The following is a 27,998-nucleotide window of genomic DNA, read 5'->3' on the forward strand; positions in this document are numbered from 1 at the left end:
TAGCTGCAAAAAATAAATACAATTTCAACTTATCCCTAATCATGTGTGGAATCAGAAAGGTAATGAATCAAAGCACTCCTAGCCTCAAGTCTTCCATTTCTGAGGATGTTGCATCATTTCAAAAGCAGCTATGCATTTCAGAAGTGTCTAAAAAGATGACAGTAGTTACTAAAACTCATTATGCAGGTAGTCCATGGCAGAGAAATAGTAATTCTGCTATGACTTGCTCAAAATGTACTGCAACATTTTTGTTACTTATTAACTGCTGTACTGTAAGAAACCGCTATGAACGGAAAAAAATACATAGTACACAAACAACATGACTTTGGAAATTAAGAAAAGAAAATAGTTAATTTTAAGTGCTACATTTTTTGACAAGTTGCTAATTTGCCTTACCTTTCCCAGCTACTGATGAACCACGTGGAGATGTTTCTTAGACTAACTGGACCTCCCCAGATGCTTCGCAGCTGTGTGTGTGACCCAGCATATGACGTGGTAAGGGGTGATACGTAGATAGGATAACCGATAGGCTGATCACAGGAAGAGTTGATCATGTTTCGTAGTGCTTGCTTGGCATTCTGAATACTCCCACGTTCTGGATTGCGATTACGTAGGAACACCAGTTCTTGCTGTTGCCCTGCCCAAAGACCTCGTACACATTCTCTGTTTACCTACACAGAGAGTATGAACAACAGGCAGAATCTTACAATTAAGCATGGAAAATTTTAATGTCTTCATTAAGTGATACAATAAATCCACAGCAAAGTCTGTTCTAGCTGGAACAGAGTTTACAGTAGATGAAGAATGTGGGAAAAGGAAACAAATTCCATAGGAACACCGAAGCAGAGATTACTGAAACCTACTTCCTTTCAAGCTATAAAAGCAGCAAATCCTTCTTAAATCAAGTGTTGACATTACTGCCACTGCATCAGATTGTGACACAAACAAATGCTATGATCTTACTTTAATGACTGATCTGTAATATGGACGTCCAGTTTTAGGAACAGGCAGGAGTATATGCTGCAGGCATTAAAACTTATTCAAGTTAACAGGTCCCTGGCTGGTCCCATTACATCATGTAGCTCTCCACTTCTGAGCATGTGAAATCACAAGGACAAGAAAACATGAAGGCACTAAGATTGTTCTTGGTTTAGGTGCTTGCAGCAAGTGTCTGGCCTGCTCACCCCATGTCTAGGAAGGTGGACAGCTTGCAGGGAAATGTTACAAAAAATGGCTACACTTCTTACAACTCATATCATTACTTTTCTACTTGATGAGAAATGTCCCATCTTCATCAACAGGTAAGACAAAGACTTCAACTCACAAAACTTGGGTTGAACATGCTAAGAGAAAAAGAAGTTATGTACCTACCATAACGTTCCATGTTAGTTGTCCTTCATCTCGCCTTCCTTCTTGCTGGATGGGTTCGGAGCCGATCTCCGGCTCTGACTCAGCCACTTACTATAGCTCGAGAGCTCTTTACTGGCTCGAGGCTACCCCTCATCCCAGAATGCCCAGCGTCAGCTACCCAGATCTCGTTTGAGATAGCTCACACTAGACAATTATAGAAGATAATCCATTAATAAACCTGGATATACAGTTAATTGTCATGGTTTGCTTGGGAAGCAACTAATAACAAAACAAATTAGCCAGTGAAACCATTGAGAAACTCCTCTCAATTCTCGAGGAAGGGGGAAGGAGGGAGGGATGCAAGAAGGAAGGCGAGATGAAGGACAACTAACATGGAATGTTATGGTAGGTATATAACTTCTTTATGTTAAGTTGTCCAATCTCGCCTTCATTCTTGCTGGAAGGACAGCGTCCCTAGCACCTCAATCCTGGGTGGCTCATTGGAAGAGACTCTTCAGAACCATGGAATCAAAGGAAGCCCTGCCCCGGGAGCCCACATCTACTTTGTAATGAGAAATGAATGTATGAGGATCTGCCCAAGTAGCTGCTGTACAAACTGAATCTATGGGCAATCTAGATTGAAATGCTACCAAAGTAGCTACTGACCTGGTTGAATGACCTTTGGGTTTTGTTGGAAGATCTTTTTGTCGCAAATGGTAGGTATGGACTTTGGTGTCTCATAACCATTTTGACAATGTTACTTTAGAAACTGGAAGGCCTTGTTTATTGTTAGCAAATGAAAGGAACAGCTGATCTGATTTTCTCATCTCTTTATTTCTATGGAGAAAGAAATGCAGTTGTCTATGCACATCCAATTGGTGTAATCTGTATTCTGCCTTGTTGGAATGATTAGGAAAAAAGACAGGAAGTTCAATGGATTGATTCAAATTGTGTTCTGAACAAACTTTAGGTAGAAAAGATGGGTTGGGTCTCAGAGAAACTCTGTCTTTGTGAAAAACTAGGTATGGAGGATGAACACACAGTGCATGAAGTTCTGAAATAAGTCTGGCAGAAGTAATAACAACTAAGAAAAGAGTTTTCCAAGAGAGAAATTTCAAGGAACATGATGCTGCTAGTTCAAAGGGTGGCAGTATCAAGGAGGCCAGAACGAAATTGAGATCCCAAGGTGGAAGGGGCTCTTTCACTGGGGGTCTAAGTAGAGATGTACCTCTCATGAAGGTCTTACAGAGTTTGAGACACATTATGCTGGAGTTAGAAACTCTGACATGAAAATTTGAAATGGCAGTCAGTTACACTCTGATGGTAGCAGCCGCTGCTCCAGAATGAAACAGTTCTACTAAGAAATCCAAAATCTAGTGTACAGGAGCTGTAAAAGGATCTAAATTCCTGGATTCTGCCCAGTAAGAGAATCTTTTCCATTTGGTAGCATAGACTTTCCTTGTATTTGTCTTATGGGAGGAAACACTAATATCACGCACTGCTGGGGAAATATTGGGGAGCCTGGCTAGGATTGGAAGTGGAGTAACCAAGCTGAGAACTTGAGAGATTGGAGGGATTGGTGTAGCCAGCCTGATTGATGAATCAAGATGTCCGGTACTGGGTCCAGAATCCAAGGCTGGGCTAGAAGGTGGGGGTGAAGGAATGGAAACCAAATCTGTCAAGGGCAATGAGGATCATTTTGCAACCCAACGATTTTGCTTTATGAATGACTTTTGGAATTAGGGGAAAGGGGGGAAATGCATAAAGGAGTCCCTGAGGACAATCGTGGACTAGAGTGTCCCTGGGTGTCTGACCTGGAGGAGGAATAAGGGAGAAGTAGCTACTACATTTATTGTTGAGGGGAGAGGCAAAGAGATCGTAGCAAGGCTGGCCCCATTTGCGGAAAATAAGATCCACAATTTCCTGTTTCAGAGATCACTCGTGAGGCATGGGGATAACCCTGCTAAGCCTGTCCGCTATTACAGTGGATGTCCCAGGGATATGCATTGTTGTCAGAAAACGTTGGGAGAAAATCGTCCACTGCCACGGTCTGAGGGCCTCTCAGCACAAGGGGTAAGACCTGGTTCCGCCCTTTTTTTTTGTGTACCAAACCACTAACACATTGTCCGTCTGTATTGCAATAGTCCCTGCAGGGCAAGAGTCTTAAATAGCTTGCAACGCTAGGAGCACCGCTCTCAGCTCCAGGCCGTTGATGTGCAAGTGGCACGCATGAGGTTGCCAAGTGCCCTGGACTGTCTTCTCTAGATAATGCCCTCCCCACCCTATCAGGGAAGCATCCCTGGTCACTGTGGCGACCGGATGGGGTTCCATGAAAGGTCTGCCCTGAGTAACTAGTGGGGAGACTATCCACCAGGAAAGGTAACTTTTGCAAGATTCCATAATTAGCATCATGTGAGACATGGGTAATTCCTGTAAGGACCATTGTGTGAAAAGAAGTCACTGAGGGATTCTCATGTGAAAGCGTGCTAAGGGAACTAGAAGAATGGCTGCTGCCATGGACCCTAGAACTTGAAGAACATATCTGACTTGAATTCTTTTGCTCCTCAGGAGAAGTGACACCTGTTTTCAAATAATGGAAACTCTTACCTGAGGCAATTTTACAATCATTTTTCTTGTGTTTAGCTCTGCTCCTATGTATGTAACAGATTGGCAGGGCAACAAGGCAGATTTTTCGAAGTTTATTGTGATGCCTATTTGAGCACAGGATGTGATGGTGTAGGAGTGAGGAGCCAGTCATCCAAATAAGGAAACACCTGGAATCCTAGACGTCTCAGGTGAGCCGTGACTACTGCCATGCATTTGAACACCCCGGGGGCTGTGGTGAGACCAAAGGGCAGAGCGCTGAATTGGTAATGACTGGCCCCTAGCCGGAAGCACAGAAATCTCCTGGACCGTCTGTCCATTTTTATATGATAGTATGCGTCCTGAAGATCTATGGAGCACATCCAATTGTTCTAACCTAGAAAGGGGAGAATGGACTGCAGTGTTACCATCCGGAACTTTTCTTTTTGTACAGATTTGTTTAACCTGCTGAGATCCAGAATTGGTCTCCAGTCCCCTGTCTTTTTGGGCACTAAAAAGAATCTTGAGTAAGTTCCAGATCCTACTTGGTCTGCGAGGACTTCCTGGATGGCTCTTTTTTCTAGCAGTCTTGAAACTTCTGTGACTGCCTGATCCCTTAGATTGGGTGGAACATCTGGGATGGATTTTTTTGAAACAAAAGGGGGTTGATGAAAGAGAATCTTGTAACCTCTGGATATAATGGCTAGTACCCATTTGTCTTTTGTAATATTTTGCCAGGCGATTGGGTAAAATGAGAGCCTTCCCCAGACTGTCTCCACAGTTGAGCAGTTGGGTATCCCTTCAGGGATGTTGATAGGGTTTGGAAGAGAACGTATCTCTGTCACCCTGATTTTGTGGACCCCCTCTGCCACGAGGGCGGCATCTGCCATTGTTATTTCCCCCTCTGCCCCAGAGGAAAATTCACCATGTGCATCAGGCAAGGGTCCCTGGGATTTTCGAAACCACATCTTTCCACCCTTCTGACCCTTTGGGTATGGTCTGGTAGGAGTCAAAAAACGGACTCCAACATCAGAGAGCATCTTGCCTTCCTGCTGGCACCTGGCAAGCGTGTCTTTCACCTGAAGCCCAAAGAGAGGAGCCATCAAAGGGGGTATTGGTGAAGGATGCTCTGAAAGGTTCTGCAAACTGACAGCCGCAGCCAAGAATGTCTCCTAAGAGCCACTCCTGTACCTGGAAGCTCTAATTGCTCCATTGGCTGCATATGAAATAAGCCTCATGCAGGAGTTGACTACTGAATTAAGAGTTGCCAGCTGGGTAGCTACCTTGGCTGAAGCTCCCTCAGCTGTGGGATCTTGTAGGGTATCTCCAAGCTCTTTTAGGAGATTCCTCTAAAGCCTAGTAAAATGGGAAAGATAGTTCAGGGACCTAAGGGAGAAGGTCGCTGGTGAAAGCATTCACTTCCCATATCTGTCCATCGTACAAGAGTCTTTATTCGGTGGATGGACAGATGAGGAGGTTTCAGCTAACTCTCTCTTTGTGGCTGCTGCTACCACCATGGCATCAACTGGGACACCTTTAGTCAAGAATTGTTTGTCTTGGGGAGCTGTGATGAATTTATTGGGTCTCCATGGGACAGGTTCCATGCAGTCTGGAGCTGACCAAGCCTTTCGAGACACTACAGACATGAGTGGATCAAAAAGCAGAGACACTCAGGAGGTGGAAGGTCAGGAAACAAAAAAAGTCCAGGTATACAGACTTGTCCTCAGAGGGGGCTAGGGAAGTCCAGCTATGCCTCTGCCTGAGAATCTCAAGGATGTCCGAAAAGGAAACATCTTCAGAGGGGGACCTTGGGGACCCCTCTGATTCATCCAGGACTGTATCTGAGGTGACAAGACTCTGAGGAGTCTTGGTGCTTCCTCTTGTACCTTTTCTTCTGGAAAGCCTGCTCAGAGTACTCTGGGGAGGTTTTGGAAGAAGAGGGTTCACCCAATGGGGTGTTATGGGGCACAGGTTCCCTACACTTTGGGGTTGGAGGAGGAGCAGAGTTTGTCACAGGCACTGAGGGGGACGGAGCTGATGGAACTGATAGTGGAGCCGTCTGTGCGGACAGCACTCTCCGCATGACCTCGAAGGCATCATGGTCTCGACACAAGGAGGGCTCCAGCTCCAAAGAGATAGGAATCCCACCCTGCACCGAGGACGATGGCTCCGAGGCCAATGTGGGAGCTGAGCTCAACTGAGCCGAAGCTCCGAGGGAGAGCGGGGGTCAGACAAAGGTCCGATACCACTTCCCCCCTAGGAGCCGATGAGAGAGCTTTGGCACCCAGACACCTCAATGGGAGGAAGAACCGAGGTAATCAGAGCCAACTTCGGAGCTGAAGAGGATGTCAACGGAGCTGATGGAACCACTATCAGAGTGTCCACGGACTCCAACTCCGAAGTAAGCATAGTTGGAGGAGGAATAGAAATCGAAGCGGATGGAACCGAAGCCTGCTAAGAGGGGCTCGAAAGCATTTTAGCAAGGGCCTGTGACTTCAGCAACCTACTGACCACTCTCTCCACATCCTGATCCGATAACCTCGAGGATCGAGAGGAGTGGGAAGATGAGCGATGACTGGTCTTGCTTTGAAGTAAGGGTGATTGTGGCACCGAGCGAATTGGCTCCAATGAAGGAGACCTAGCTCATTTGTGGCTCCGAGACGACTCCGAAGTAACAGTTGGAGCCAATGGAGGGGTAGTCTTGTCAGTGCCAGATGGCACCGACACACTTGGTTTGTCAAGCTCACAGGTCGGTTCCGAACATGGAGCTGACGGCTTGACTGGTTTCAAAGGTTTCACTGGCTGAGATGCTTTAGCCGGAGAATCCGGTTTTAACAATACCCGGAGGATAAGCTTGTTCTTCCGCTCCTGTAGGACCTTTGGACTAAAGGCATGACAAACAGCACAAGAGTCCTGCAGGTGCAGAGCACCCAAGCAGTAAACACTAGTGTGTCCATCTATCAGAAACATCTTCTGACAGCATGAGTCACACTTTTTAAAACCAGAGGTTTTAACTTCCTTAGACATTTTACAATAAAAAACAAACTACAATAATAAACTAAAAATTAATTGAGACCTTAAAGGAGAGCCTCTAACTTAAACGGCTGTCCTTTGGGGGGGAGGGGAAGAACTCTCTAAGTTAAACGAGTTCAAGGAATAATAGAAGGCCTAGCGACTAAGGGGCAACGGCCAACACAGCACAAAAAAAAAACACCACAAGGACGAGATACAGAGTTTACATAAAGGAAACTTACAAACTACTATAAGAGTGAAATTATATATCCAATTTTAAGCAAAATATTAGAATTTGACAGAGAAAAAAGTTATACTAAGCCTGAGCCAGTACTGACCGCAACTTCGCAGCTAAAGCGGCAAACGAGATCTGGGTAGCGGACGCTGGGCATTCTGGGATAAGGGGTAGCCTCGAGCCAGTAAAGAGCTCTCGAGCTATAGTAAGTGGCCGAGTCGGAGCCGAGGATCGGCTCCAAACCCATCCAGCAAGAACGAAGGCGAGATTGGACAACTTAACATCATTGCTTTGACAATACTTGCCTCATAAAACTGTCTTGTTCTGGAAGTGATGTGCAATCTATAATGGCTGGGGATAGTATTGAGAGTAGGCAAATATCTTCTAAAGTATTCTGGAAGAAAAGATAAGAGTTGGCACTGCTCCTATGGACAAATGTGTGGAGGAAGGGGGCTGTGAGTAGAGTTTGAACCCCTTCAAAACATAATGTAATGCAGTCTGAGAACCATCTTAAAAATTTAACTTTGGACACCTGTAGGTACTTTGCTTGTGGGTCACAGCAAACAAACAGTTGTTCACTTCTTCTGAAATTCTGTGTCCTACTCTGTGGACATACATGCAATGTAAGGAGCACTTCTCCTTTTTCTGGCAGAGAACAGTGGAAGGTTATCTGACTGGTTTAAACTGGTCTTTGTCACAAAGATGGGCAGGAAGGGTGAACTTCATCTGAAAACTATAACTTTTTAACTAGACAGTCCCACTAGAAAACATGCATTACATTTATGCCTAACTTGAAAACACAAAAATACACACATTAAATATAGCACTTTTCATAAGTATACAATATTTTTCAGTCAAAATAAAAGTCATGTACTTACCATAACTAAGTATCTACGTTGTCCACTTTCATTCTTCCTCACTGTTGGGTCTCGGATCAGACATTGGATCTGACTCAGATGCTTTTCCCAGACTTAGGATCAAAGACTCAAGCTCCTCCCTCTTCCCATAATTCACCATAACTTTCCTAACTCCTCAAATCGAGTTTGCTGCCCTATAAGTCAAGAGATTACAGCAACAGAACAGAGAAGAGAAAGAGAATCGAGGCTCAAGCCCAGAACCCTTGGGTTCTAAATTTCTTCCAAGTACTTCTCAAAGGCACCAGGCCTTGGGAAGGCTGGCAGGAACATGAGGAAGAATGAAAATGGACAACACAGATAATTAGTTTTGATAAGTACATGACTTTAAACTCTGATGTTGTCCTTTTCATTCTTCCTCGTTGATGGGTCAGAGTCCGCAAGCTACACAACACCTGGGCAGCCCTCAAGGAAGTATGTGCCAGACCATGGTCGAGTCAAAGGATGCCCTGCTCCTAGAAACAATATCCAATTTATGATGAGAGACAAAGGTGAGAGTCTTAGACCAAGTGGCTGCAGCACAAAATTCATCAACTGAGGCTCTGGAAGAAAAGGCGGATGAGATAGCCAGTGAGCTGGTAGAACAGGCCTTGGGATGTCGAGGCAAATCAATACTGTTCTGTGAATAAATTAAGGTAATACAGTCCATAATCAATTTGGCTAAAGTGATCTTTGAAACTGCCTGACCTGAACTGTTTGTTGAGAAAGATGCAAATAGTTAGTTAGATTTCCTACACCTCTTTGTTCTGTGGCGGCAGAAACCCGTGGCTACCTTAGGCATAAAGGAAGGATTTGTTCTTAAGGTTACCCCATCTTTATGGAAAATGATGTAAGGAGGTTTAGCTGACAAACTTGAAGCTCCGATACCCTCTTAGATGAAGCAATAGTTACTAGAAAAATTTTTTCCAGGAAAGAAATCTCATGTCGCAACTATCAGCTGGTTCTAAGGTCTTCTGGGAAAGGCCTTGCAGTACTAACATGAGATCCCAAGGAGAAGGGTCTTTCATTGGAGGGCTAAGAAGAAAAATTCCCTTCAAGAAAGCTTTGCATAATCTGGAAGAAAAAAAGAGAAGAAGATCCCTTCCCAGAAAGAAAGTTAGGCATGGCAGCCAGCTGAAGTTTGATGGTAGAGAAACTGGCTTCTTCTTGAAAAAAAGTACTAAGAAAAAGAAGAACAGCCGAAGTTGGAGCTGAGAAAGGGTCAATATGTGGAGATTAGGGGACTGGATGCCTGATGGGTGGGTTATGAGATCCTGTCTGGGAACCAGTATCCAAGCTGGGTACTTCAGATGAGATGACAGAAAAGGGAGCCATACCTGAGGAGGCCAGAAAGGGGCAATGAGGATTACAGAACTCTTAAACCTGATGGTTTTCTGTAGAAACTTTGGGATCAGCAGATGAGGAAGATAAGCATAAGAGAGACCCAGGGCCCAATCATGGACTAGAGCATCCCTCGGTGACTCCCAGCTGAGGGGGATCAGAGCAAAATAGCTGTTGTACTTGAAGTTCAGGTGAGAGGTGAAAAAATCACAAGGTTGGCCCCAACAGCTGAAAATCTTGTTTGCCACTGATTGATTAAGGGACCACTTGAGAGGAGTCAGAATGGACCTGCTGAGTCTTTCCGCTATAATGCTGTTTTTCCCCAAAATGTACGTTGCAATAAGAAAGCGGTCTGAAGATATCACTCATTCCCAAACTCTCATGGCCTCCCTGCACGAATGGGTTCCTCCTTGTTTGTTGATGTATACGAGACTACTGACATGTTGTCTGTGTGAACTGCAATTGTCCCCAGAGGGAGAATGCCCTGAAAGGCTTGCAACGTTAAAAGGACTGCTCTCATCTCCAGGACACTGACATGCTGATTGGTTTCAATGGATAACCACATGCCTTGGACCATCTTTCCTTGATAATGCCCCCTTCCTCACACTAGGAAGCGTTCGTGGTCACTGTGGCTATCGAGGGGGGATAGACAAAAAGGTCTGCCCAAATACAGATCGTTTGACTGCATCCACCTCTGTAGATGACTCCTGCAGATCGAAGACTGTTTTATGGGAACTGAACGTGTTGGCAGAGGATGGACCACTGAACCTCTACTGTCCACTGAAGAACCCTCATAAAGAACTTTGCTAATGGAACTAGAACGATTGCTGCTGCCACTGACCCCAGAGCCTGTAGTATTAATTCTGCTGGAGGAGAAGGTAGATCTAACAAGTCCTAAACCTGTAGTCTTAGAGATGATATAACATGCATTGGTAAGGAAGCCACTTGTGCACTCATGTCCAATTGTGTTCCTATGAATTCTAGGTTCTGAACAGGAGTCCAGCTTGATTTTGCCAGATTTATCATGATGCCCAGGTGATAGAAGATCTTTACTAGATAATTCCTGGAATGCAGCAATCAATGCCTTGTTGGTGCAGTAAGGAGCTAATTGTCTAGACAGGGAAACACCTAGAATCGTTTAAGCCTCAGGTGACCAGTTACCACTGCCAAACATTTGGTAAACACCCAGGGGGCTGTGGTGAGTCCAAAGGGCAGTGCTCTGAACTGGTGATTATTCAGCCAAAAGTGCAAGTGTCTTCTGGAGAGTCTGTCGACTTTAATATGACAGTATGTGTCTTGACGATCTACAGAGCACATCCAATTGTCCTTGTGCAAAAGTGGCAGAATGGACTGAACTGTGACCATTTGGAACTTTGATTTCTTGACCAACTGATTCTGGAGGTATTGGAAGAAGGGCGTGCTCCTAGGGAAGAAATGGTCTGGAGGCTCCTCAGGGCAGGCTGACCAATGGCAGGCATGATAGGCTCAGATCCGATGAAGGACAGGGCAGACCCTGGGTATGAGGAGATGGCTCTCTGATCCTAGAAAAGGGCCTTTCTGCAAACTTGAAAGCTGATGGACTAGAGAAAACCCTCTTCCTCTCCCTCAGAGTCAAAGTCACCGGAGGAGAGACAGCAGAGTCAACCACTGATCTGGGGCCTCCTGACAGAACTTTATCCAAGCTGTTGAGGGCTGAAGCTCCAAGGGGAAATGACAATCCCCTAGAGTTGGCGCCAACATCTTTGATCTGGGACCCGCTCTGATCAGATAAAAACAGAGCAGGGCTGGTCAGGGACATAGTCGGAGTCGAGGAAGGAAGCTTCCTTGGATCCAACATCAACTCTCTCGGGAAACCAGGATCCTAGGTTTCTGAAACCAGGGGATAGAACAGAAACGAGAGTCTGCAAAGTAGAAGATGGAGCTATCACAGATCCAAGATGGACAGAGACAGCAATACCCCCATCTGAATCTGTGCCCTGAGGAATTTCTGCATCATCCTGCCCATATTGGCCTCAGTAAAGCTTTGGAAAGACCTTGAAGAAGATGCTGAAGAAGCTTGCCTTTGCCTGGAAAACCTCAGTGGGAAGGGCTGGGGAGAAGTTCTATTTGAAAAGCTGGTGGATGGCTCCTAAATATGGGATCCAAAGCCTTTGGATCCAAAGAAGATGTACCTGGAGTTGGAGAGACCGAAATAAGTATAGGACCTTCCTGATCCAAGGCCCTAGGACCTGAAAGGGACTTTGAGCCACCTGGGGCTGAAGCAAAATGGTCCAATGGGGTCCCTGGAACTGATGGTCTTTAGTACTGGGATCCAAGGACAATGGATCTGAAAGAGGCTTTTGGATCTGATGTCTTTTTGGTTGGACTCAGATCCAAAAAAGTTGGATCTGAGAGTCTTGGTCTTTTCTGACTAGGCTCCAACAACTCCTTCTGAGAAGCAGAGAGGGACTGCTTGGAGCAGACATGCTTTAAGGTGGCTTGAGCCCCTGAAGAAGAGGACACAGGTAAAAGGCCTTTTAGTATCAATTTATTTCTATGTTTCTATGGTCAGCCCACAACTGAGGGTTAAAAGCCACACACGACAGACAATCCGTGTCCAAATGCCTTGGTCCTAAATAGACGCATCAGAATTTGGGATCTTATGCCCACAAGAAGTGCATTGTTTAAAGCCTGTTGGTTTGTTGGCCATGCTCAAAAAGGAAAAATGTATCTTTTTTTACTGTTAAGACAAAGGAGTGCCAAATGCATAAAAAGAAATCAGAGAAGGAAATTCTAACGCCCTAACACCTGCAAAAGTAATATTTAAGAGGAGGAAAAGAAATAACAGAAGAACAATTATATGCAAGTATATATAAAAGTCTGTAAAATTTTTCACAAAAGACTTCTCTCTCAACAGAAACTGCCTGAGACTCAAGAACAATGTCTGAACGCAATGCACGCAAACGAGATCTGGGGAGTTACGGAAGGTATGGTGCATTATGGGAAGAAGGAGGAGCTTGAGACTTGTATCCTACACTCTGGGAAAAACGGCAGAGTTGGATCAGAGACCCATCAGTGAGAAAGAATGAAGAGGACATCATCAGAATTTTCAGCTAATTCCATATTAAGAGCTGGATGCATTACTTTTATATACTACATAAACTTAAACTGTTCAGATAGCACTAAAATCCACTGCACTGTACCGCTCCCCAAGAGAAAGAAAAGTTTTGCTATATCCATCTATCAGTATAATCATCAGGAGACCAAGAATGTACTATATGATGTACTTAATATTTTGCTTTCTAAAACATGCATTGCTTTATTTCTTACACTTACCATCTAACAGTCTTATCTTAAAGTATAAAGGTAAAAGACAAAATTGGCAACCAAAAAGCAAATTTTCCCTTCACTGTCTACATAAATTCGTCTTTCCATAAGAATGTATAATTAGAGTCTCATTTAACACTTTGAGATGCTACTCAAACTCAGGCTGCCTCGACTGTACTCAGGGCTTTAAGCCTCTCCACATGGTAAACACAGTCTAAACACCAGCTTAGCTTTTAATCTTATTGCATCAAGTATTAAACTTTTTTAAACAACCAATGAGCCTTAAAACTGAACCATTACAAACTCTACTTCTAACTTTCGTCCAGGGCAACATATTCAAGTCACTCACCCTGTTTAGCTAACTGTGAAGGTTTGTCTTTTCGGCTTTTCCCGGTAAGGGGTCGCCACAGTGGAACTCTGGTCTGCTAATGATTGGCAGTAGATTTTTATGGTGCTGAGTTGCCAGCCCGATGCCCAACCTTCAGCGAAGGCAAGCCCATTTACGCATGTCTTTCGGAGACCACTCGACCGCGGGGAGGACATGCAGACTCCACACAGAAGGCACTCCCCGCACACTAGCTGAGAATCGAACGGGAGAACCTCTTGCTGTGAGGCAACAATGCAACCGCTGTACCACCGCGGCTTCTAGTTTAGCTAACTGTGAATATTAACTACTAACAATATTACACTGTTAAAATATGTCATACTAATCATTACATAGACACACAGGCAAATTTAACACTAATTAAGGTAGCTACATCTGAAATAACTCAATATCTGTAGCACAAAATATTTCAATAGTCTTCTAGGCAAAATCTAAGCATGATTAAATTATAACAAATCACCAAAAATTCCTTCTCCAGCATTGAGTGCTGACTCACTGACTGACAACTACATACTGATTGACAACTACACCTAAGTTCAAAGAAAAAATTCAAAATCAATCATTACTTTTACTCGTGTACATGTATGACTGCAAAAAGAGCTTTATAATAACTTCTACCAACATCCCTAAGATAGAACTAGCAGTCACACCAAATTTCTGGTAGTCATCATTAAAGAAAACTTAAAATTTGACAACAGGCTTTAAAAAAAAAATCCACCACCAAAAACTATCTGCCCTATATAGACTCAAACCAGACCTCATAGACAGTGTAAGGAAGAATACTGCCTCATCTTTCCTCATCCCAGCTCTCCTACATACCACAATCCATACTAATTAATCTTCGATCCACCCAACTCGCACTATTATCCCAATATTATAATAAAGTAGCCATATTTTCAACTAACCAACATTACAGGTTCCATCACTGCATTGTCCTTAGAAGTAAAGCACTTCCTAACCCATTCACAATTAGTAAAGTACAGTTGTATAAGTTGCACTTACCCATAACAGTAGATGCTCAAATTTTTCACTGCTGCATTAGCCTATGGATACACCTTGCTAAGGCTACAGCAAATGTGCAGCTTGCAAAAGCTTTCACCACCTTTCACACTGTCACTCTGGTAGCTTACAGGCTAAGCTCTTTTAGAGAGAACTATATAAGCAGCCAGAGATACTAAAAATTTTCAGGACTTTCTTGCTCCAAACAAAAAGGATAATTCGTCATCAACCTAACAGCATATCCAAATGTTAATTCCACACGAGAACAATATACAACAAAGGCGGATGGCAGATTAGTACTGCTACTGCAACAGTGAAGAATTCTAACATCTATTAAGGGTAAGTGCAACTTACACAACTGTACTATGTTCATCACTCGCACTGCTGCAGCAGCCTAATGCCACAGCTTATCCATCTGGGGAGGTGGAAGGTTAACCTTTCAGAAGCCTCTGGAGAACGATCCTAACAAAGCCTGCTCTGGACCTACAAAAGGAAAACAGTTTGCAGCATTTTGTAAAAGTATGAATAGAGGACAAAGTTGCTGTCTTTAGAATAGTTCTAGAATCCACCCCTTTCCAGTATGTCACTGTAGAATTTAAGGCTCTTGTGGAATTTGCCTTAAAACTGCCTGGGATAATTTTGCCATGGTGACAGTAACAAAACACAATAACAGAAGATAACTTAGAAATGGTCTGTTGTGGTAACTGCCCCAGTCAATTCCATAAGAAGGGAGAAACAATTTTGTCTGGTCCAGAAGGGAGACACCACAATAACACAAGAACAGTTTGCGGTTTATTTTGCAGCTAGGCTTAGTTCGCAGCAAACTAAGTCTATACCTACACTGTAGCTTTTTAGCAGAAATGGCATCAAGTATATCACGGTCCCCAACCACCAGGCTGTGGAGCACTTGGAACCGGGCCGTCAGATAAGTGAATGCCTGTATGAGTGTGTGTGTCTGTCTGCACGTGTGAGTGAATGCGTGCATGAAAGCAAAAGAGTCTGTGTGTGTGTGAGAGAGATCGGGAGAGTGAGAGCGATATTTGAGTGAATGCAGGAATGAATGAAGAAGTGGCTGTGTGTGTGTGTGCGTGCACGAGATCGGAGATCGGGAGAGTGAGAGCGATGTGTGAGTAAATGCAGGTATGAATGATGAAGTGTGTGTGTGCGCGTGTGTGTATGTGTGTGTGTGCGTCTGCGCGTGTGTGTATGTGTGTGTGTGCGTCTGCGTGTGTGCGTCTGCGTGTGTGAATGAATGCATGTATGAATGAGATCTGGAGAGTGAGAGGGATGGCTGTGTGTGTATGTGTGAGATCTGAAGAGTGAGAGGGATGCATGAATGAATGCAGGTATGAATGAGGAAGTGACTGTGTGTGCGTTTGATCAGGAGAGAGAGCAATGTGTGAGTGAATGCAGGTATGAATGAAGAAGTGACTGTGTGTGTGTGTGAGATTGGGAGAGTAAGAGTGGTGTGTGAGTGAATGCTGGTATGAATGAGGGAGCGACTATGACTGTGAGAGATCAGAAAAGAGTGAGAGCGATGTGTGAGAGTGACAGCATGCATGAATGCAAAAGTGACTGTGTGTGTGTGTGTCATGGGGGAGAGAGTGAAGAGTGAGAGTGATCCCTGGCAGCAGTAGCAATGAGGTCTGTTTAAGTCTGGACCATACCACTGGACACATACCTCTCACCCTCTTAGATCAAGAAATCTGGACAAAGCCAAAAATAGTGGGGGTACAAAGGCACAAAATAGGGATACTTAAGTACTGCTCTCACAAACTTAGAAAATTGATAGAAATGCAGGTTTTGCATTAGCATGAATTTTCTGAACGGTATGAAGTATGAAACTCAACTGTCTGTCATTTTCTGACTTCAACCTCAATGACCTGCCAGTGATTTGCCAGAAAACAACAATTTTATGAGAAAAAGACCAAAAATATGAGGCAAAAATCAGGACAGTTTGCAAAAATATATACAGTTGAGAGGTATGCTCGACAGAGCCAAATAACAGGGACAGATTTTAAATATTGCTCTTATAAACTTAAAGTTAATAAGGTCGCCATTAGGTTTGTTTACCTCTTAACCATAGTAGATCAGTGTTATGCTGTTAGGCAGAATGTACACTTTTTTTGGTAATTGTCTTTTTATTGTACTTCTGAGCTTTTCTCCCCAGGTCTCCTAGTCCAGTCAAGCAACCTCATTAAACAAATGTCAAATAAATAAATAAATGAAATATGCACTTTATGCATGCCGTGGTGGTAGTGGTGGGGGCTTTGGGAAAACCTGGATTCAGCAAGGGAGCTTTGAATCGAAAACGTTTGGGAACCACTGGTCTAGTCAATAAAGACATTTTGTAAAAGTTTATCCATTGTTCAGAAAAGTCATTCAATAGTACATTGAAGAGTCTGAATAGTAATGGAACCATTGCAGAGTACAATAAGGCACTGATACAGACTCTTGTTTTGAGCAAAGGAAGATAATGAGCATGACTCAATATACAGGCAAATCACAGTATACTGTATACTTCAGTAAGTATAAAAGCACCATCCTTTTAGGTTTTAGTTTCTTTCTTTCTTTTTTTTTTTTTGCTAGTCAGCAGCTGGTATACTAGACTAAAGACTGATTGAAGAAGGGAAGGACAAAGTTATTAAATGTGTGGAGGAGGAGGAGATGGTGTGGAAAACCAAATTCTGTAGATGAATGTAAGAAAGGTGAAGTGAGTTGGAAAGTGTGTGGGGAGGGGATAGTAGTCAGTTATGGTGAGTAAGTGAGACTATAAAAAAGGGTTTTGAGAAAGAGATAAAAGCAAAGTAGTTGAAGGTTGGGAATAAGTGTGGAATTATGTTTTAGTCTAGGGGTACTGATCCAGGGTTAATGCAGATGCAGAGCCAGAGATTCTGCAGGTACGACTTCAGCTTCTGTTTAAAATGTCTGAGATTCTGATGTTCATCGTGTTTTGCTGTTGCAGTCAATACACTTGGGTTATCCTACTGGCAGGCTACCCGCAGTCGGCCTGAATTCCAAAGTCCTGGTCTGGAGTCGGTTGCTGTCGCCTCTTCCCTAACGTCAGTGCACCAGGGGTATAAAAGATGCAGCCAACGCCATTTTCTTCAGTCTTTCTTGCCGCGGGGTGCCCGAAGCAAAAGCAGTTCGCAAGTGTCGGTCGGTAGATTCCTGAGATTTTCGAAATCGAATTTCAGATCCAAAGTCTTCATTAAAGCTAAGTACCCCATTGGGGAAACTTTTTTCTTGCTCCAGACTGATGTCAGAAAACGTTAACAATTGTATTTCTTGTGGGAAGCAAATACCTCATAAGGATTTTCATTCTTACTGTACTCCTTGCCTAGGCACTGACCACGACGTTGCTAGCTGTTGGTTTTGTGCTAGATTTAACCAACGTACTATTAAGCGTCAGTACGACTTTGCCTTTCATTACTTTGGCCGAAGATTTAATTATATAATGCCGTCGGAACAGCTGACGACCAGAGTTTATAAAAAGTGCAAGGAAAAGGAAAAGGACAGGCATCCGAGGTCCAAAACAGACGACTTGGCCTCCGCTAGGCCAGTTGCCGGTTCTCAATGAGGTGCTTTCGCAGCCCCTGACGCCCGCTACCTCATAGCCACAGGCCGCTTCCGACTCCCACATGGAGCCAACTAGGCCTCTGGATACTCAAGGTATTGGACACTCGGAAACTATTCCCTCAGATGGGTCCGGAGCCGCTGAGCAGGCATTGGCTTCTGAGGGATTTTTCAGACTTACACAGTTATATGTCAAGCCAACCTCAGTTTCAAAGGCAAAGACTAAAACAGCTCTAAAGACAAAGAAACAAGTACAGCACTCTCCTGGACAGACTTCCATGCCTAAGAAACAGATGCTTAAAATGGCCGAAGACCTAATTACTTCGATCAGGGGTTTCCATCCCCCTCCTGAAAAGAGGCCTAGGCAAGAGACAGAATATGTCTCTTCTGATCAGGTTTCCATTTCCTTTTACTCCTCTTCTGAACAGGGATACTCTTCCTCCCTATGAGGATTCTGATGCTTAAGAATCTATTCATTCAGCCTCTCCTCTTGAGGATTATTCTTTTGGGGAAACACTGCATACCATGAGGGAGCATTTTCACTGGGAGAGCCAAGATTACTCAGAATGTAAGAAAAGGCTCAGAGACCATCTTTTACTACCTCAGCACAGACCTCTTGCTATTCCACCTGTTCTAGACATTGCAGATGATGTATTTTCAGAGTCCGGCCTGGCTCCTGACTCTTTACCCCCTCACCTGTTAAGCCAGACATACTACAGGGTTCCAGATTCTCATAAATTTCTATATAGAAACCCTGCTGCTGACCCAGAAACTATATCTCAGGGTCCCAAAGGGGTCAAGGCTTCCACTGCAAAAAAAACCCTGTCCCCTCGGATAGGGATTCTAGGGCACTGGACAGATGGGGGGAAAAACTTTTACACTTCTGCTACCTTAGCTGTAAGGGCTTTAAATTGTCAGTTCCATATGCTTAAATATCAGCAATACTTAATGTCAATGTTAAAACAGAAAACGTTGACCAATTCTGAATGTTCTGAAAACAAGGAAATGCAGGATTTATTGCATGTAGCTGAACAAGTGGGAAAGCATACGTTGCAATGTGGTTTTGATTCACTGGAGGCCTCTTGCAGGGCTGCTGTTACGGGTTCTGTAATTAGAAGCCATGCTTGGTTAAAGGAACAGAATCTGCCTGATCATGTTAAAGCAAAATTATTGGATGCTCCATTACAACATGATACTTTGTTTGGTGTTAAGGCAGAAGAGGTGTTGAAGAAAATGGAGGATAAAGCAAAATCTATGCAGACAGTTAAGGATTTCTTACAGGTACAGCCACCCAGATTTAGCAAAAACTGGCCTTCTAAGAATTGGTCCTTTCCAGTGTCAGACAGGCCACAAAGAGGCAGATGCAGACGCCCTAGAGGCAGATCCCAGCCCCAAGGCTCATACAGGCCTAAACAATGGGGTGCTTCTACCTCCAAAAGCAGAGAAGACAAATCAAAGCCATACAGGAAACAGTCCCAATGACTTTCCACTGCCAATGCCAAGCACTTATCTTTTGGCAGCACCCTTAGGGGAAAAACTAGCACTTTTTTCATAAAATTGGCAAATGATCACCCAGGACAAATGGGTCTTGAATATAGTGTCTCAGGGCTACAGGTTCCACTTTCACACCCTTCCAAAGACAAAAGGTATGCCAGACCTGCCACACAATCAATGGGCAGAGGCACAAAAGCAAGTTTCATCCCTCATGGGCATGAGGGCTATTCAGCGAGTACCACAGCAAGAGCAGGGACAAGGATTTTACTCAAGACTTTTCTTGGTACCCAGAAAGGACAAAGCCTGGAGACCAATACTGGTCTTGTCTATTCCAAACACTTTTCTGGACGTTCCAAAATTCAAAATGTTGACTCTACAGTAGCTTCTGTCCATGCTAAGCAAGAAGGCTTGGCTTGTAACTTTGGACCTCAAAGAGGCATACCTGCATGTCCCTATCAGACAATCTTGCAGAAGATACCTCAGATTCAAAGCTGGCTCATTGCACTACCAATTCTCTGCACTGCCCTTTGGCTTATCTACTGCGCCCAGGGTCTTCACAAAATACCTGGCACCAGTAATTGCATTTTGCAGACAAAGAGGAATCCAAATATATCCTTACTTGGATGACTGCCTTATTCAAGCAGAGAACAAGGACATTCTACTGAAGCATCTGGCGTTTGTAAAAAGATTACTAATTTAACTAGGGTACACAGTAAACGAAAATAAATCAAAACTGGTACCCTCTCAAGAGATGATATTCCTGGGTGCAAGCTTAAATACAAATGCCCAGATGGCTTATCTCATGCCAGACAAACAAAGGCAATTGACTTCTTACTTCGAAAAGATGGCAACAAAGACCCAGTTATCTGCAAGAAAAAGACTGCAGGCTTTGGGCTTCATGGCATCCTGCATTCTGCTAATTCCATATGCAAGACTGCATATGAGGAAACTACAATGGTATCTAAATAATGTTTGGACTCAACATTGCCACAGCCTGGAAACATTAATTATCCTCATTCCCTGCCTGCAACAGGAGTTTCGATGGTGGGCACAGGCCTGTCACCACAACAAGGGGCAGCCATTCACTTTACCCACAGCCAGGCAGACACTAACAACAAATGCATCAGATTATGCCTGGGGGGGTCCACATGGCAGGAAAATGTATTCAGGGCACATGGCCCGCAAGCCAATTGCATCTTCATATCAATCAAAAAGAGATGCTAGCTGTACAGAACGCCCTGACAGCCTTCAAGGATATACTTCATCCAGGACAACTGTTGATAAAGATGGACAATACTACAGTCATGTGGTACATAAACAAGCAAGGAGGCACACATTCCTACCCCCTCTGCAGACAAGCCATGACTTTGTGGAACACAGCATTGACTTATCAAGTACACCTACAAGCACAATTCCTGCCAGGAAAGACAAATACTCTGGCAGACGAACTAGATCTATTTGCCTCCCCTCACAACTGCCAACTACAGACATTCTGCACAAGGACTTATCATAAACAAGCATGGAAAGTGGATGCTCTATCATTCAGCTGGAAAACCCTTACAGTATATGCCTTTCCTCCACTGCCTCTCCTCCCCAAGGTACTCCTAAAGGTCAGACAAGAGAAGCCAAAAATGATACTGATTGCCCCAGACTGGCCACGCCAGCACTGGTACCCAATCCTAAAGAGCTTGTCTCAAGGCCCAGCCTGGACATTACCTCAAATTCCTCATTTACTGACACAACAAAACAATCAGATCTTGCACAGCCAACTCAGAACCCTAAATATGGCTGCATGGCGGATAATGTAACCATTCAGAACACGCCTCTCTCTAAAGCAGTTATGGATGTTATTTTGGAGGCCAGGAGGCCCAGCACCAGAAAATCTTACGCAGAAAAATGGAAGAGATTCTGTGCTTGGAACCAGGCACAAGGAATTGACACACTTGTACCAAATATTCCTCAGATTTTAAAATACCTAACTGAGATGCTGGACAAAGGCCTATCCTTCTCATCAATTAAGATCCATGCCTCTGCCATTTCAGCTCATTACAATACGGAACCACCTATTTTTTCACATCCACTGCTAAGGCAGTACCTCAGAGGGGCCAAAAAACATAAGACCTCCAAGGAGAGTGCCAATACCTGCATGGGACCTCAATTTTGTCTTGGAAAAGCTCACACTGCCTCCTTTTCAGCCTGCCAATACAGCTGAGATAAAATACTTATCATGGAAAACAGCTTTGCTCCTAGCAATAACTTCAGCAAGAAAAGTCTCAGAGTTACAGGCACTAATTGCTGTGGAACCTTTTATTATTTTCCATCCGGACAGGGTTTCTCTAAGGACAAACCCAACATTTATGCCTAAGGTAGTGTCCAATGTGGCTCTTAAACAAACCATTCATTTGCCTACCTTTTATCCAAACCCACAGAATAAGGGGAGAGACTTCTGCATTCTTTGGACACACACACAGCTACACTTCTACTTGGACAAAACTAAAGCTTTTAGAAAGACTGAGCAAACTCTTAGTGGCATATGCTGCAGGATCGCAAAGAAAAGCTATTTCAAAGCAGACTATTTCAAAACGGATAGGCCACTGCATTCGTTTCTGCTATTCACAACATGGCAAATCAGTGCCTAAGGGCATTAGGCCACATTCAACCAGAGCAGCAGTCACTTCAGCAGCCTTCCTCAGAGGAGTACCAACCAAGGATATTTTGGAGGCTGCAACCTGGACTTCAGTGCACACTTTTACAAAGCACTACCACTTACCACTTTACTCTAAATCCACAGCAGGCTTTGCCACTGCAGTTCTGCAGGGCCTCATAGCCACTCCTAATTCTACTTAGGCCCAGCCACCCATCCTCTGCTTTGGGATTCAACCCAAGTGTAATGACTGCAACAGTGAAACACTATGAACATAGTACAGTTGTGTACCTACCATAAATGTAGATGTTCGAGTGTATTCACTGCTGCAGTCCAGGTTACCCTCCTACCACCCCCTTTCATTGCTGGGACTTATCTGTACTTCTTTATTCCATACAACCTATGTGGAGTATTTGCTTGTAGATGAAGGTAATGTTTATGTTAGTGCATGCATTTTTATGAGCAGAATTTTTAGCCTACCCTTTTGGGGGCACCTGACATCTGGGGCAAGAAAAACTGAAGAAAATGGCGTTGGCTGCATCTTCTACACCCCTGGCGCACTGACGTCAGGGAACAGGCGACAGCAACCGACGCCGGACCAGGACTTTAGAATTCAGGCTGACTGCGGGTAGCCTGCCAGCAGGATAACCCAAGTGTAATGACTGCAACAGTGAATACACTCGGACATCTACATTTATGATAGGTACACAACTGTACTTTCTCTTTTTAGATAGTTATGTATGATGTTCTATGCTTTGCTGACATAGTTTGAGAACAGTCTGTCATCAGCTGTACTGTTGGATTTAGTGACATGGAGGAGCAACATTTGGTATGAGCAAAGAGGTTCCATTTAGTTTGCATGGATGGATAAGAGTCGACAGAGATGGGCAGTTTGTAGATTATAAAGGAGGTTACAAGTTAAGAGTAAGACAGTAAGTGGTGTAGTTCAAGACAATTTAGTTCTTTGAATGCTAGGCAGTGGTGGGATTTTTCTGGGTGATTTACCACAAACTTTCCAACTCTGTGATAGCATTTTTCAAGCTTTGGAAGCTGGCAGGCTTGTAATTTGGTGAAACACAAAAAAGCTGGGAGTAGAGGGGTACTGGTTGTGTTTTCTGGTTTGGTCAGTGAGGACATTTTTGACTCTACATAAGTAAAGTACAGTTGTGTACACTTACCATAAATGTAGATGTTCAAGTGTAGTCACTGTTGCAGTCATCACACTTGGGTTATCCTACCAGGGATGGCCCTCAGTCGGCCCAAATACTGGAGGCTTAGTATTTTTGCATTGGTTGTTGTTGCTCCAGGACTGATGTCAGGTTGTCAGTGGTATAAAATCAGGCAGCTGACGACATCACATCAGTTTTTCTAGCACCAACTGTCAGGAGCCCCCAAATAGGGAGCTAGGTTATGGTGGAAGAACACCACCAGTAGAAAGTAAATACCAAAAATTCTCTGTAGGGAGAGAGGAAGAGAGGGAGAGAGACAAGGGGGATGGAGTGGGTAAACCAGGACTGCACCAGTGAATACACTCGAAAAATCTACATTTCTGGCAAGTGTACACAAATGTACTATATTCATATTTCACTGTTGCAGTCATCAAAGTTGGGTTGATTCTTAAAGCTGAAGAAAAAGGGTGGAGGCAGTCAAGAAGCCTGGGGGCTGGCTGGGATGCCCTGTAAGACTGCGGTGGCAAAGCCTGCCCTGGATTTGGAGAAGATAGGCAGGTGGTAATGCTTGGTGAAGGTATGAACAGAAGTCCAAGTTGCAGCCTCCAGGATCTCCCTGAGAAAAACTGCAGAGGTGGAGGCTGCCCTGGTGGAAAGTGTCCTGACCCCCTTTGGGGGCAGTTTCCCGTGCTGTTTGTAGCAGAAATGGATGCAGTGTGCTATCCATTTGGAGATTGTTTGTTTGTATATGGAGCACTTGGAGCCACCAATACCACGAACTTCGACTTTATTAGACAGAAACTAGTACAAAAAAAAATGCTTAACTTGTTCACCGCATTTTTCGTCAACCATGTAACTTCTTCAGCAGAAACCACATCATAAATTACTCCCCCTTTATATACATATTATCACCCAAATGTATCCAATCACATTAAAAATTCACGCTGCCTTAGAGGAGGTGATTGGGAAAACAGGATTGAGGTCAGGGAACTATACTGGCAATTAATCCTGGAGGCCTGTAAGACACCAGGGTTAAATGAGCACATTTCAATGGTATTTGTACTGAAATTAAGAGCCGCAAGACTATAAAAAATGGTTGCAGTGCTCTGTTTTTTAAAGAATTTCCTATGAATATACTTAAATATTTCTTTTACATTTCAGCTAGGGATATAAGGCTATTCAGATAAATTTTTTTTTATTATGAAAGACTAGCTACGTTTCAGATTCTCAAGAGTGCGCTCTTGTATTTTTTAGTATTTACATACATTTATATATATTTGATAAATTTGTATTTTTATAAACCCATAGAATTGTTTTACAATAGATAGTTTTTAGTAGGATTTCACTTACAAAATATTTTTTAATGTAGATTAGAGATAATGGTATAATCCGATCTCACCAATAAGCGAAAAAACTCCACCAGTCGTCTCAAAAATCCAAGGTTAAGAAATAGTTTTAATCCACACAGAACGCCACAGTTCTGATGAAGACCATATACATTGGTTGAAAGCGCTTAACGTTTGATTCAGTTTTTTGGCGTCTTTTTACATCTTGGACATATGTACTTTTAGCCTCATCCAGTCTTGTTTTTTGTATCCTGTTTTATGTCGTGCATTGTAAGTGACTGTTGGATGTTATCTCATTGTCGTCCTGTGGCGTTCTGTGTGGATTAAAACTATTTCTTAACCTTGGATTTTTGAGACGACTGGTGGAGTTTTTTCGCTTATTGGTGAGATCGGATTATACCATTGTACTGTTTGGCTTTTTAGATTAGAGATAAATAACTTCTGTTACTTTTTAGAGAAAATGTTTTTTGCATATATGTCATTTAAAAAAAAAATACAGCTTCCTTTGTGACTGCTTTTATGAACATTTAAGGCAGCATGAATTTTTCATGTGATTGGATACATTTGGGTGATATGTATATAAAGGGGGAGTAACTTATGATGTAGTTTCTGATGAAGAAGTTACATGGTTGACGAAAAACGCGGTGAACAAGTTAAGCTTTTCTTTTGTACTAGTTTCTGTCTAATAAAGTCGAAGTTTGTGGTATTGGTGGCTCCAAGTGCTACGTTTCTTATTTTCTGTGGAGGCTACGTTTGAGGCCCTTCTTCTCATATTTATTTTGTTTGTTTGGATATGGCCTTGCCCTCCGCCCCTGCTGCGAAGCTGACTAGCAATTGGTCAGTTTTCCTAAAGGATTTGGTCCTATCCAGATAGAATCTGAGCTGTCTGTGCACATCTAGAGTGCAGAATCCTTTCCCCTTGTTTTGTGGGTTAGGGAAAAAGGTGGGCAAATGAATGGATTGGTTGAGAGCCACACCAGACACCACTTTAGGCATGAAGGAGGGGTTAGTTCTGAGGGACACCCTGTCAGTGTGGAAAATGATGAAGGGCTCTACAGCCATGAGTGCTTGTAACTCTGAAACTCTTCTAGCTGAAGTTACGGCTAGAAGCAAAGCTGTTTTCCAAGAGAGGAATTTTAACTCTGCTGAAGCTGCAGGTTCAAAGGGGGGGGGGGTAGGGTGAGCTTTTCCAACACAAAGTTAAGGTCCCAAGCTGGGATTGGAGCTCTTCTGGGCAGCCTTAAATTGTTAGCACCTCTTAGGAACTGTTTGATGAGAGGGTGTGAGAGAAGAGAGGTGGCTCTGTGCTGAAAAGAGCAGAGATGGTAGAGGCATGAATTTTAATAAAAGAGAAGGCTAGACCCCTGTGTAGTAGGTCTGCTAGGTAATCCAGGGTGAGAGGTAGGGGGGGGTGTGCAGTTTTGCCTCCCTTAGCTTGGATCCAGGTGCAAAAAGTACAGTTGTGTACACTTACCATGTTAGTATGTTCCAAGAGATCTGTGCAGACCAGCTGGCCCTTCTACTGAGGTTTTTCAAGGAGAACACAAATGTTTCAAGACATGGTCATTTGAAACCATGTATACAACCCAATGGTCACTGTTATGGCTCCAAATGCTAGGGAATACTCAAAGAATTACTCTTCCACTTACAGTATTGAGGGGAAGTGAGGACTGCTGTGGCAAAAGCAGCTGTACAGCTGACTTCAGGGGAGGTTTCACAAATAAGGTGCAAGAGTAGCTACCTTAAAGTGGGGATGGGGAGGGTACCCCTCTGCTTCCTATCATCGCTAGCAGGGTGGCACTCCACTCAGCTGATGGCTTGCAGAGTCTATTAGCCTTCATAATAACATAAGAGGATGCATCAGGGACAAATAACTGGCATTCTTCTATATAGGTTCCACAGAAAGGGTAAGCCAGTGTTCATCTTCCTCTTCCTTTGGGGAAGATGCAGGAGCAAAAGGGCTAATCCATAAGGAAATTCATTGAGCCTCAGCATTTTTCTAAAGAGGGGTCACTTGGAAGGTAACTTTTGACAGGTTTCACTATTTATTTCAGTTTACAGACAAAGACTTAAGAACCCTGAAAAATCCCCTCCCAAAGGAAGTCTGGGGGAAGGGTACACAATCCCCTGCCATTTGATCCAGCTGGAGAATGTCTGAATTCAGATCATGGAAGACAAAGAGCAGATGACTAGCTGTCCTCTGGATGCTGGGTGATGAGCCTCTACTACACCAAAGAGCAGGAATACCAAAACGGCACTGCTCAACTCTGGCCAGTAAATCTCTCTCAACATGGAGTATGGTGAGAAGCAGACTCTCTCAGTCAAAATTCAACCACAAAGTCTCTGCCATGGGACTTAGTGACTTGCTTCACTTGAGTAGATCAGTCTTGGGATGTACTAGTTTGGGATCAGTGCAGACAGAACCACTGGATTCATCCTCAAAGATGAATGCTAAGAAATGAAGGGCAGGGGAGGGTACCAGTCTGCTTTCCTGCCATCACTAGCAGTCAATAAACATGATTTGGTCCCTCATTAGGTGAAATAGAGCAGTAATCGATGAAAGAACCAGAAGCCACTGCAAAGGTGGACTTTACAGGATGTTTTATTAATGATAGGCCTCAAACTTTCTTACCTTCTCATCTCTGTCTGATCTGGTACTATGTCAGGCTTCTTCCTGCAGATCCACACAGTGGATAGTTTTCCATAACTGCCATTAAGTTTGAGGTAATGAAGGCATCAAGCTTCACATGTCTTCTTCAAAGGTTTTTAGGCTGAAGAAATGTTTAACATTGTGCACCTCTCCCATACAATACAGGTTGACTTGCTGCTTATCTTAGCTGGGTGACCTAGTAACCAGACAACTTCAAAGTTTTCTACATTTTAAGGTATGGAAAATTGACACTTTCCACTGACATACTTTATGACTGAGTATAAACTATATAAATGTTAGAAAACAACACAGTACTAGTCTGGCATATGAAATCATGATGTGTCCCAGTGGAAGCCCATGCACAAGGGATACTGACTACGGACATACCAAAGTTGCTCAGTGAAAATATCCTTCAAGGTCAGAACTCCCATTTTAGTATTAACAAAGATTTGTTTTACTGTATCTGATAATAAAAGTTAGGATATTTAGAATGTTCACAATTAAAAAAATAAAGTTCAGGCCAAGACCCATACAACCTTCCATTTTACTGGCTGAAGCAATCCTACTTATTCAATGAAATAAAAGCTATGACTTTAACCGACTAAATGCAGACAATGCTGAAGACTGCACTGTGTAGGTGAAGCTACTAGTAGTGGACATTCTGTAAACATCACCTGCAGTGAGGGGTGCTCTACCACAAGACAAAAGAACATCTGTATTTCCTAGGTCAGACAAGTAGCAAAATGTCAGAAAGGACTTTATACCTTGATCACCCTAAAGCTGAGGTAGCGCTTGTTTAACATAATTATCTTGTATTCATCACTTCCATCATCCATAACATGTCGCAAAGCAAGAAGGGATGGGGTATTTGTAAGGATGGCATTACGCCAAACAGGATCACCCTCATGAGAAATGACCATCTTCTCTTCATTGGATGTAATGGCATCATACAATACAGCTGGGTCATCATATTCATCAGGAGATGTAAAGTGATCCTACAGGAAGGAAAAACAAA

The 27,998-nt window shown here is 43.4% G+C and overlaps 1 protein-coding gene across 2 annotated transcripts in view; it reads right to left on the reverse strand.

Annotated features, from left to right (window-relative positions):
- The window catches only part of PCNX3 (pecanex 3), a 2,517,385-nt gene that overhangs the window by 147,232 nt on the left and 2,342,155 nt on the right, over window positions 1–27,998 (reverse strand). For both annotated transcript variants that reach the window (XM_044060478.1, XM_044060477.1), the window contains exons 31-32: window positions 27,748–27,978; window positions 397–671 (exon numbers count right to left, since the gene is read on the reverse strand). In XM_044060478.1, the coding sequence (XP_043916413.1) occupies window positions 397–671; window positions 27,748–27,978 (506 nt within the window). The remainder of the gene's footprint in view (window positions 1–396; window positions 672–27,747; window positions 27,979–27,998) is intronic.

The sequence above is a fragment of the Protopterus annectens genome, chromosome 2.part0 (assembly GCF_019279795.1).
Source record: "Protopterus annectens isolate FY-2018-M chromosome 2.part0, PAN1.0, whole genome shotgun sequence".
Lineage (NCBI taxonomy): Eukaryota > Metazoa > Chordata > Ceratodontiformes > Protopteridae > Protopterus > Protopterus annectens.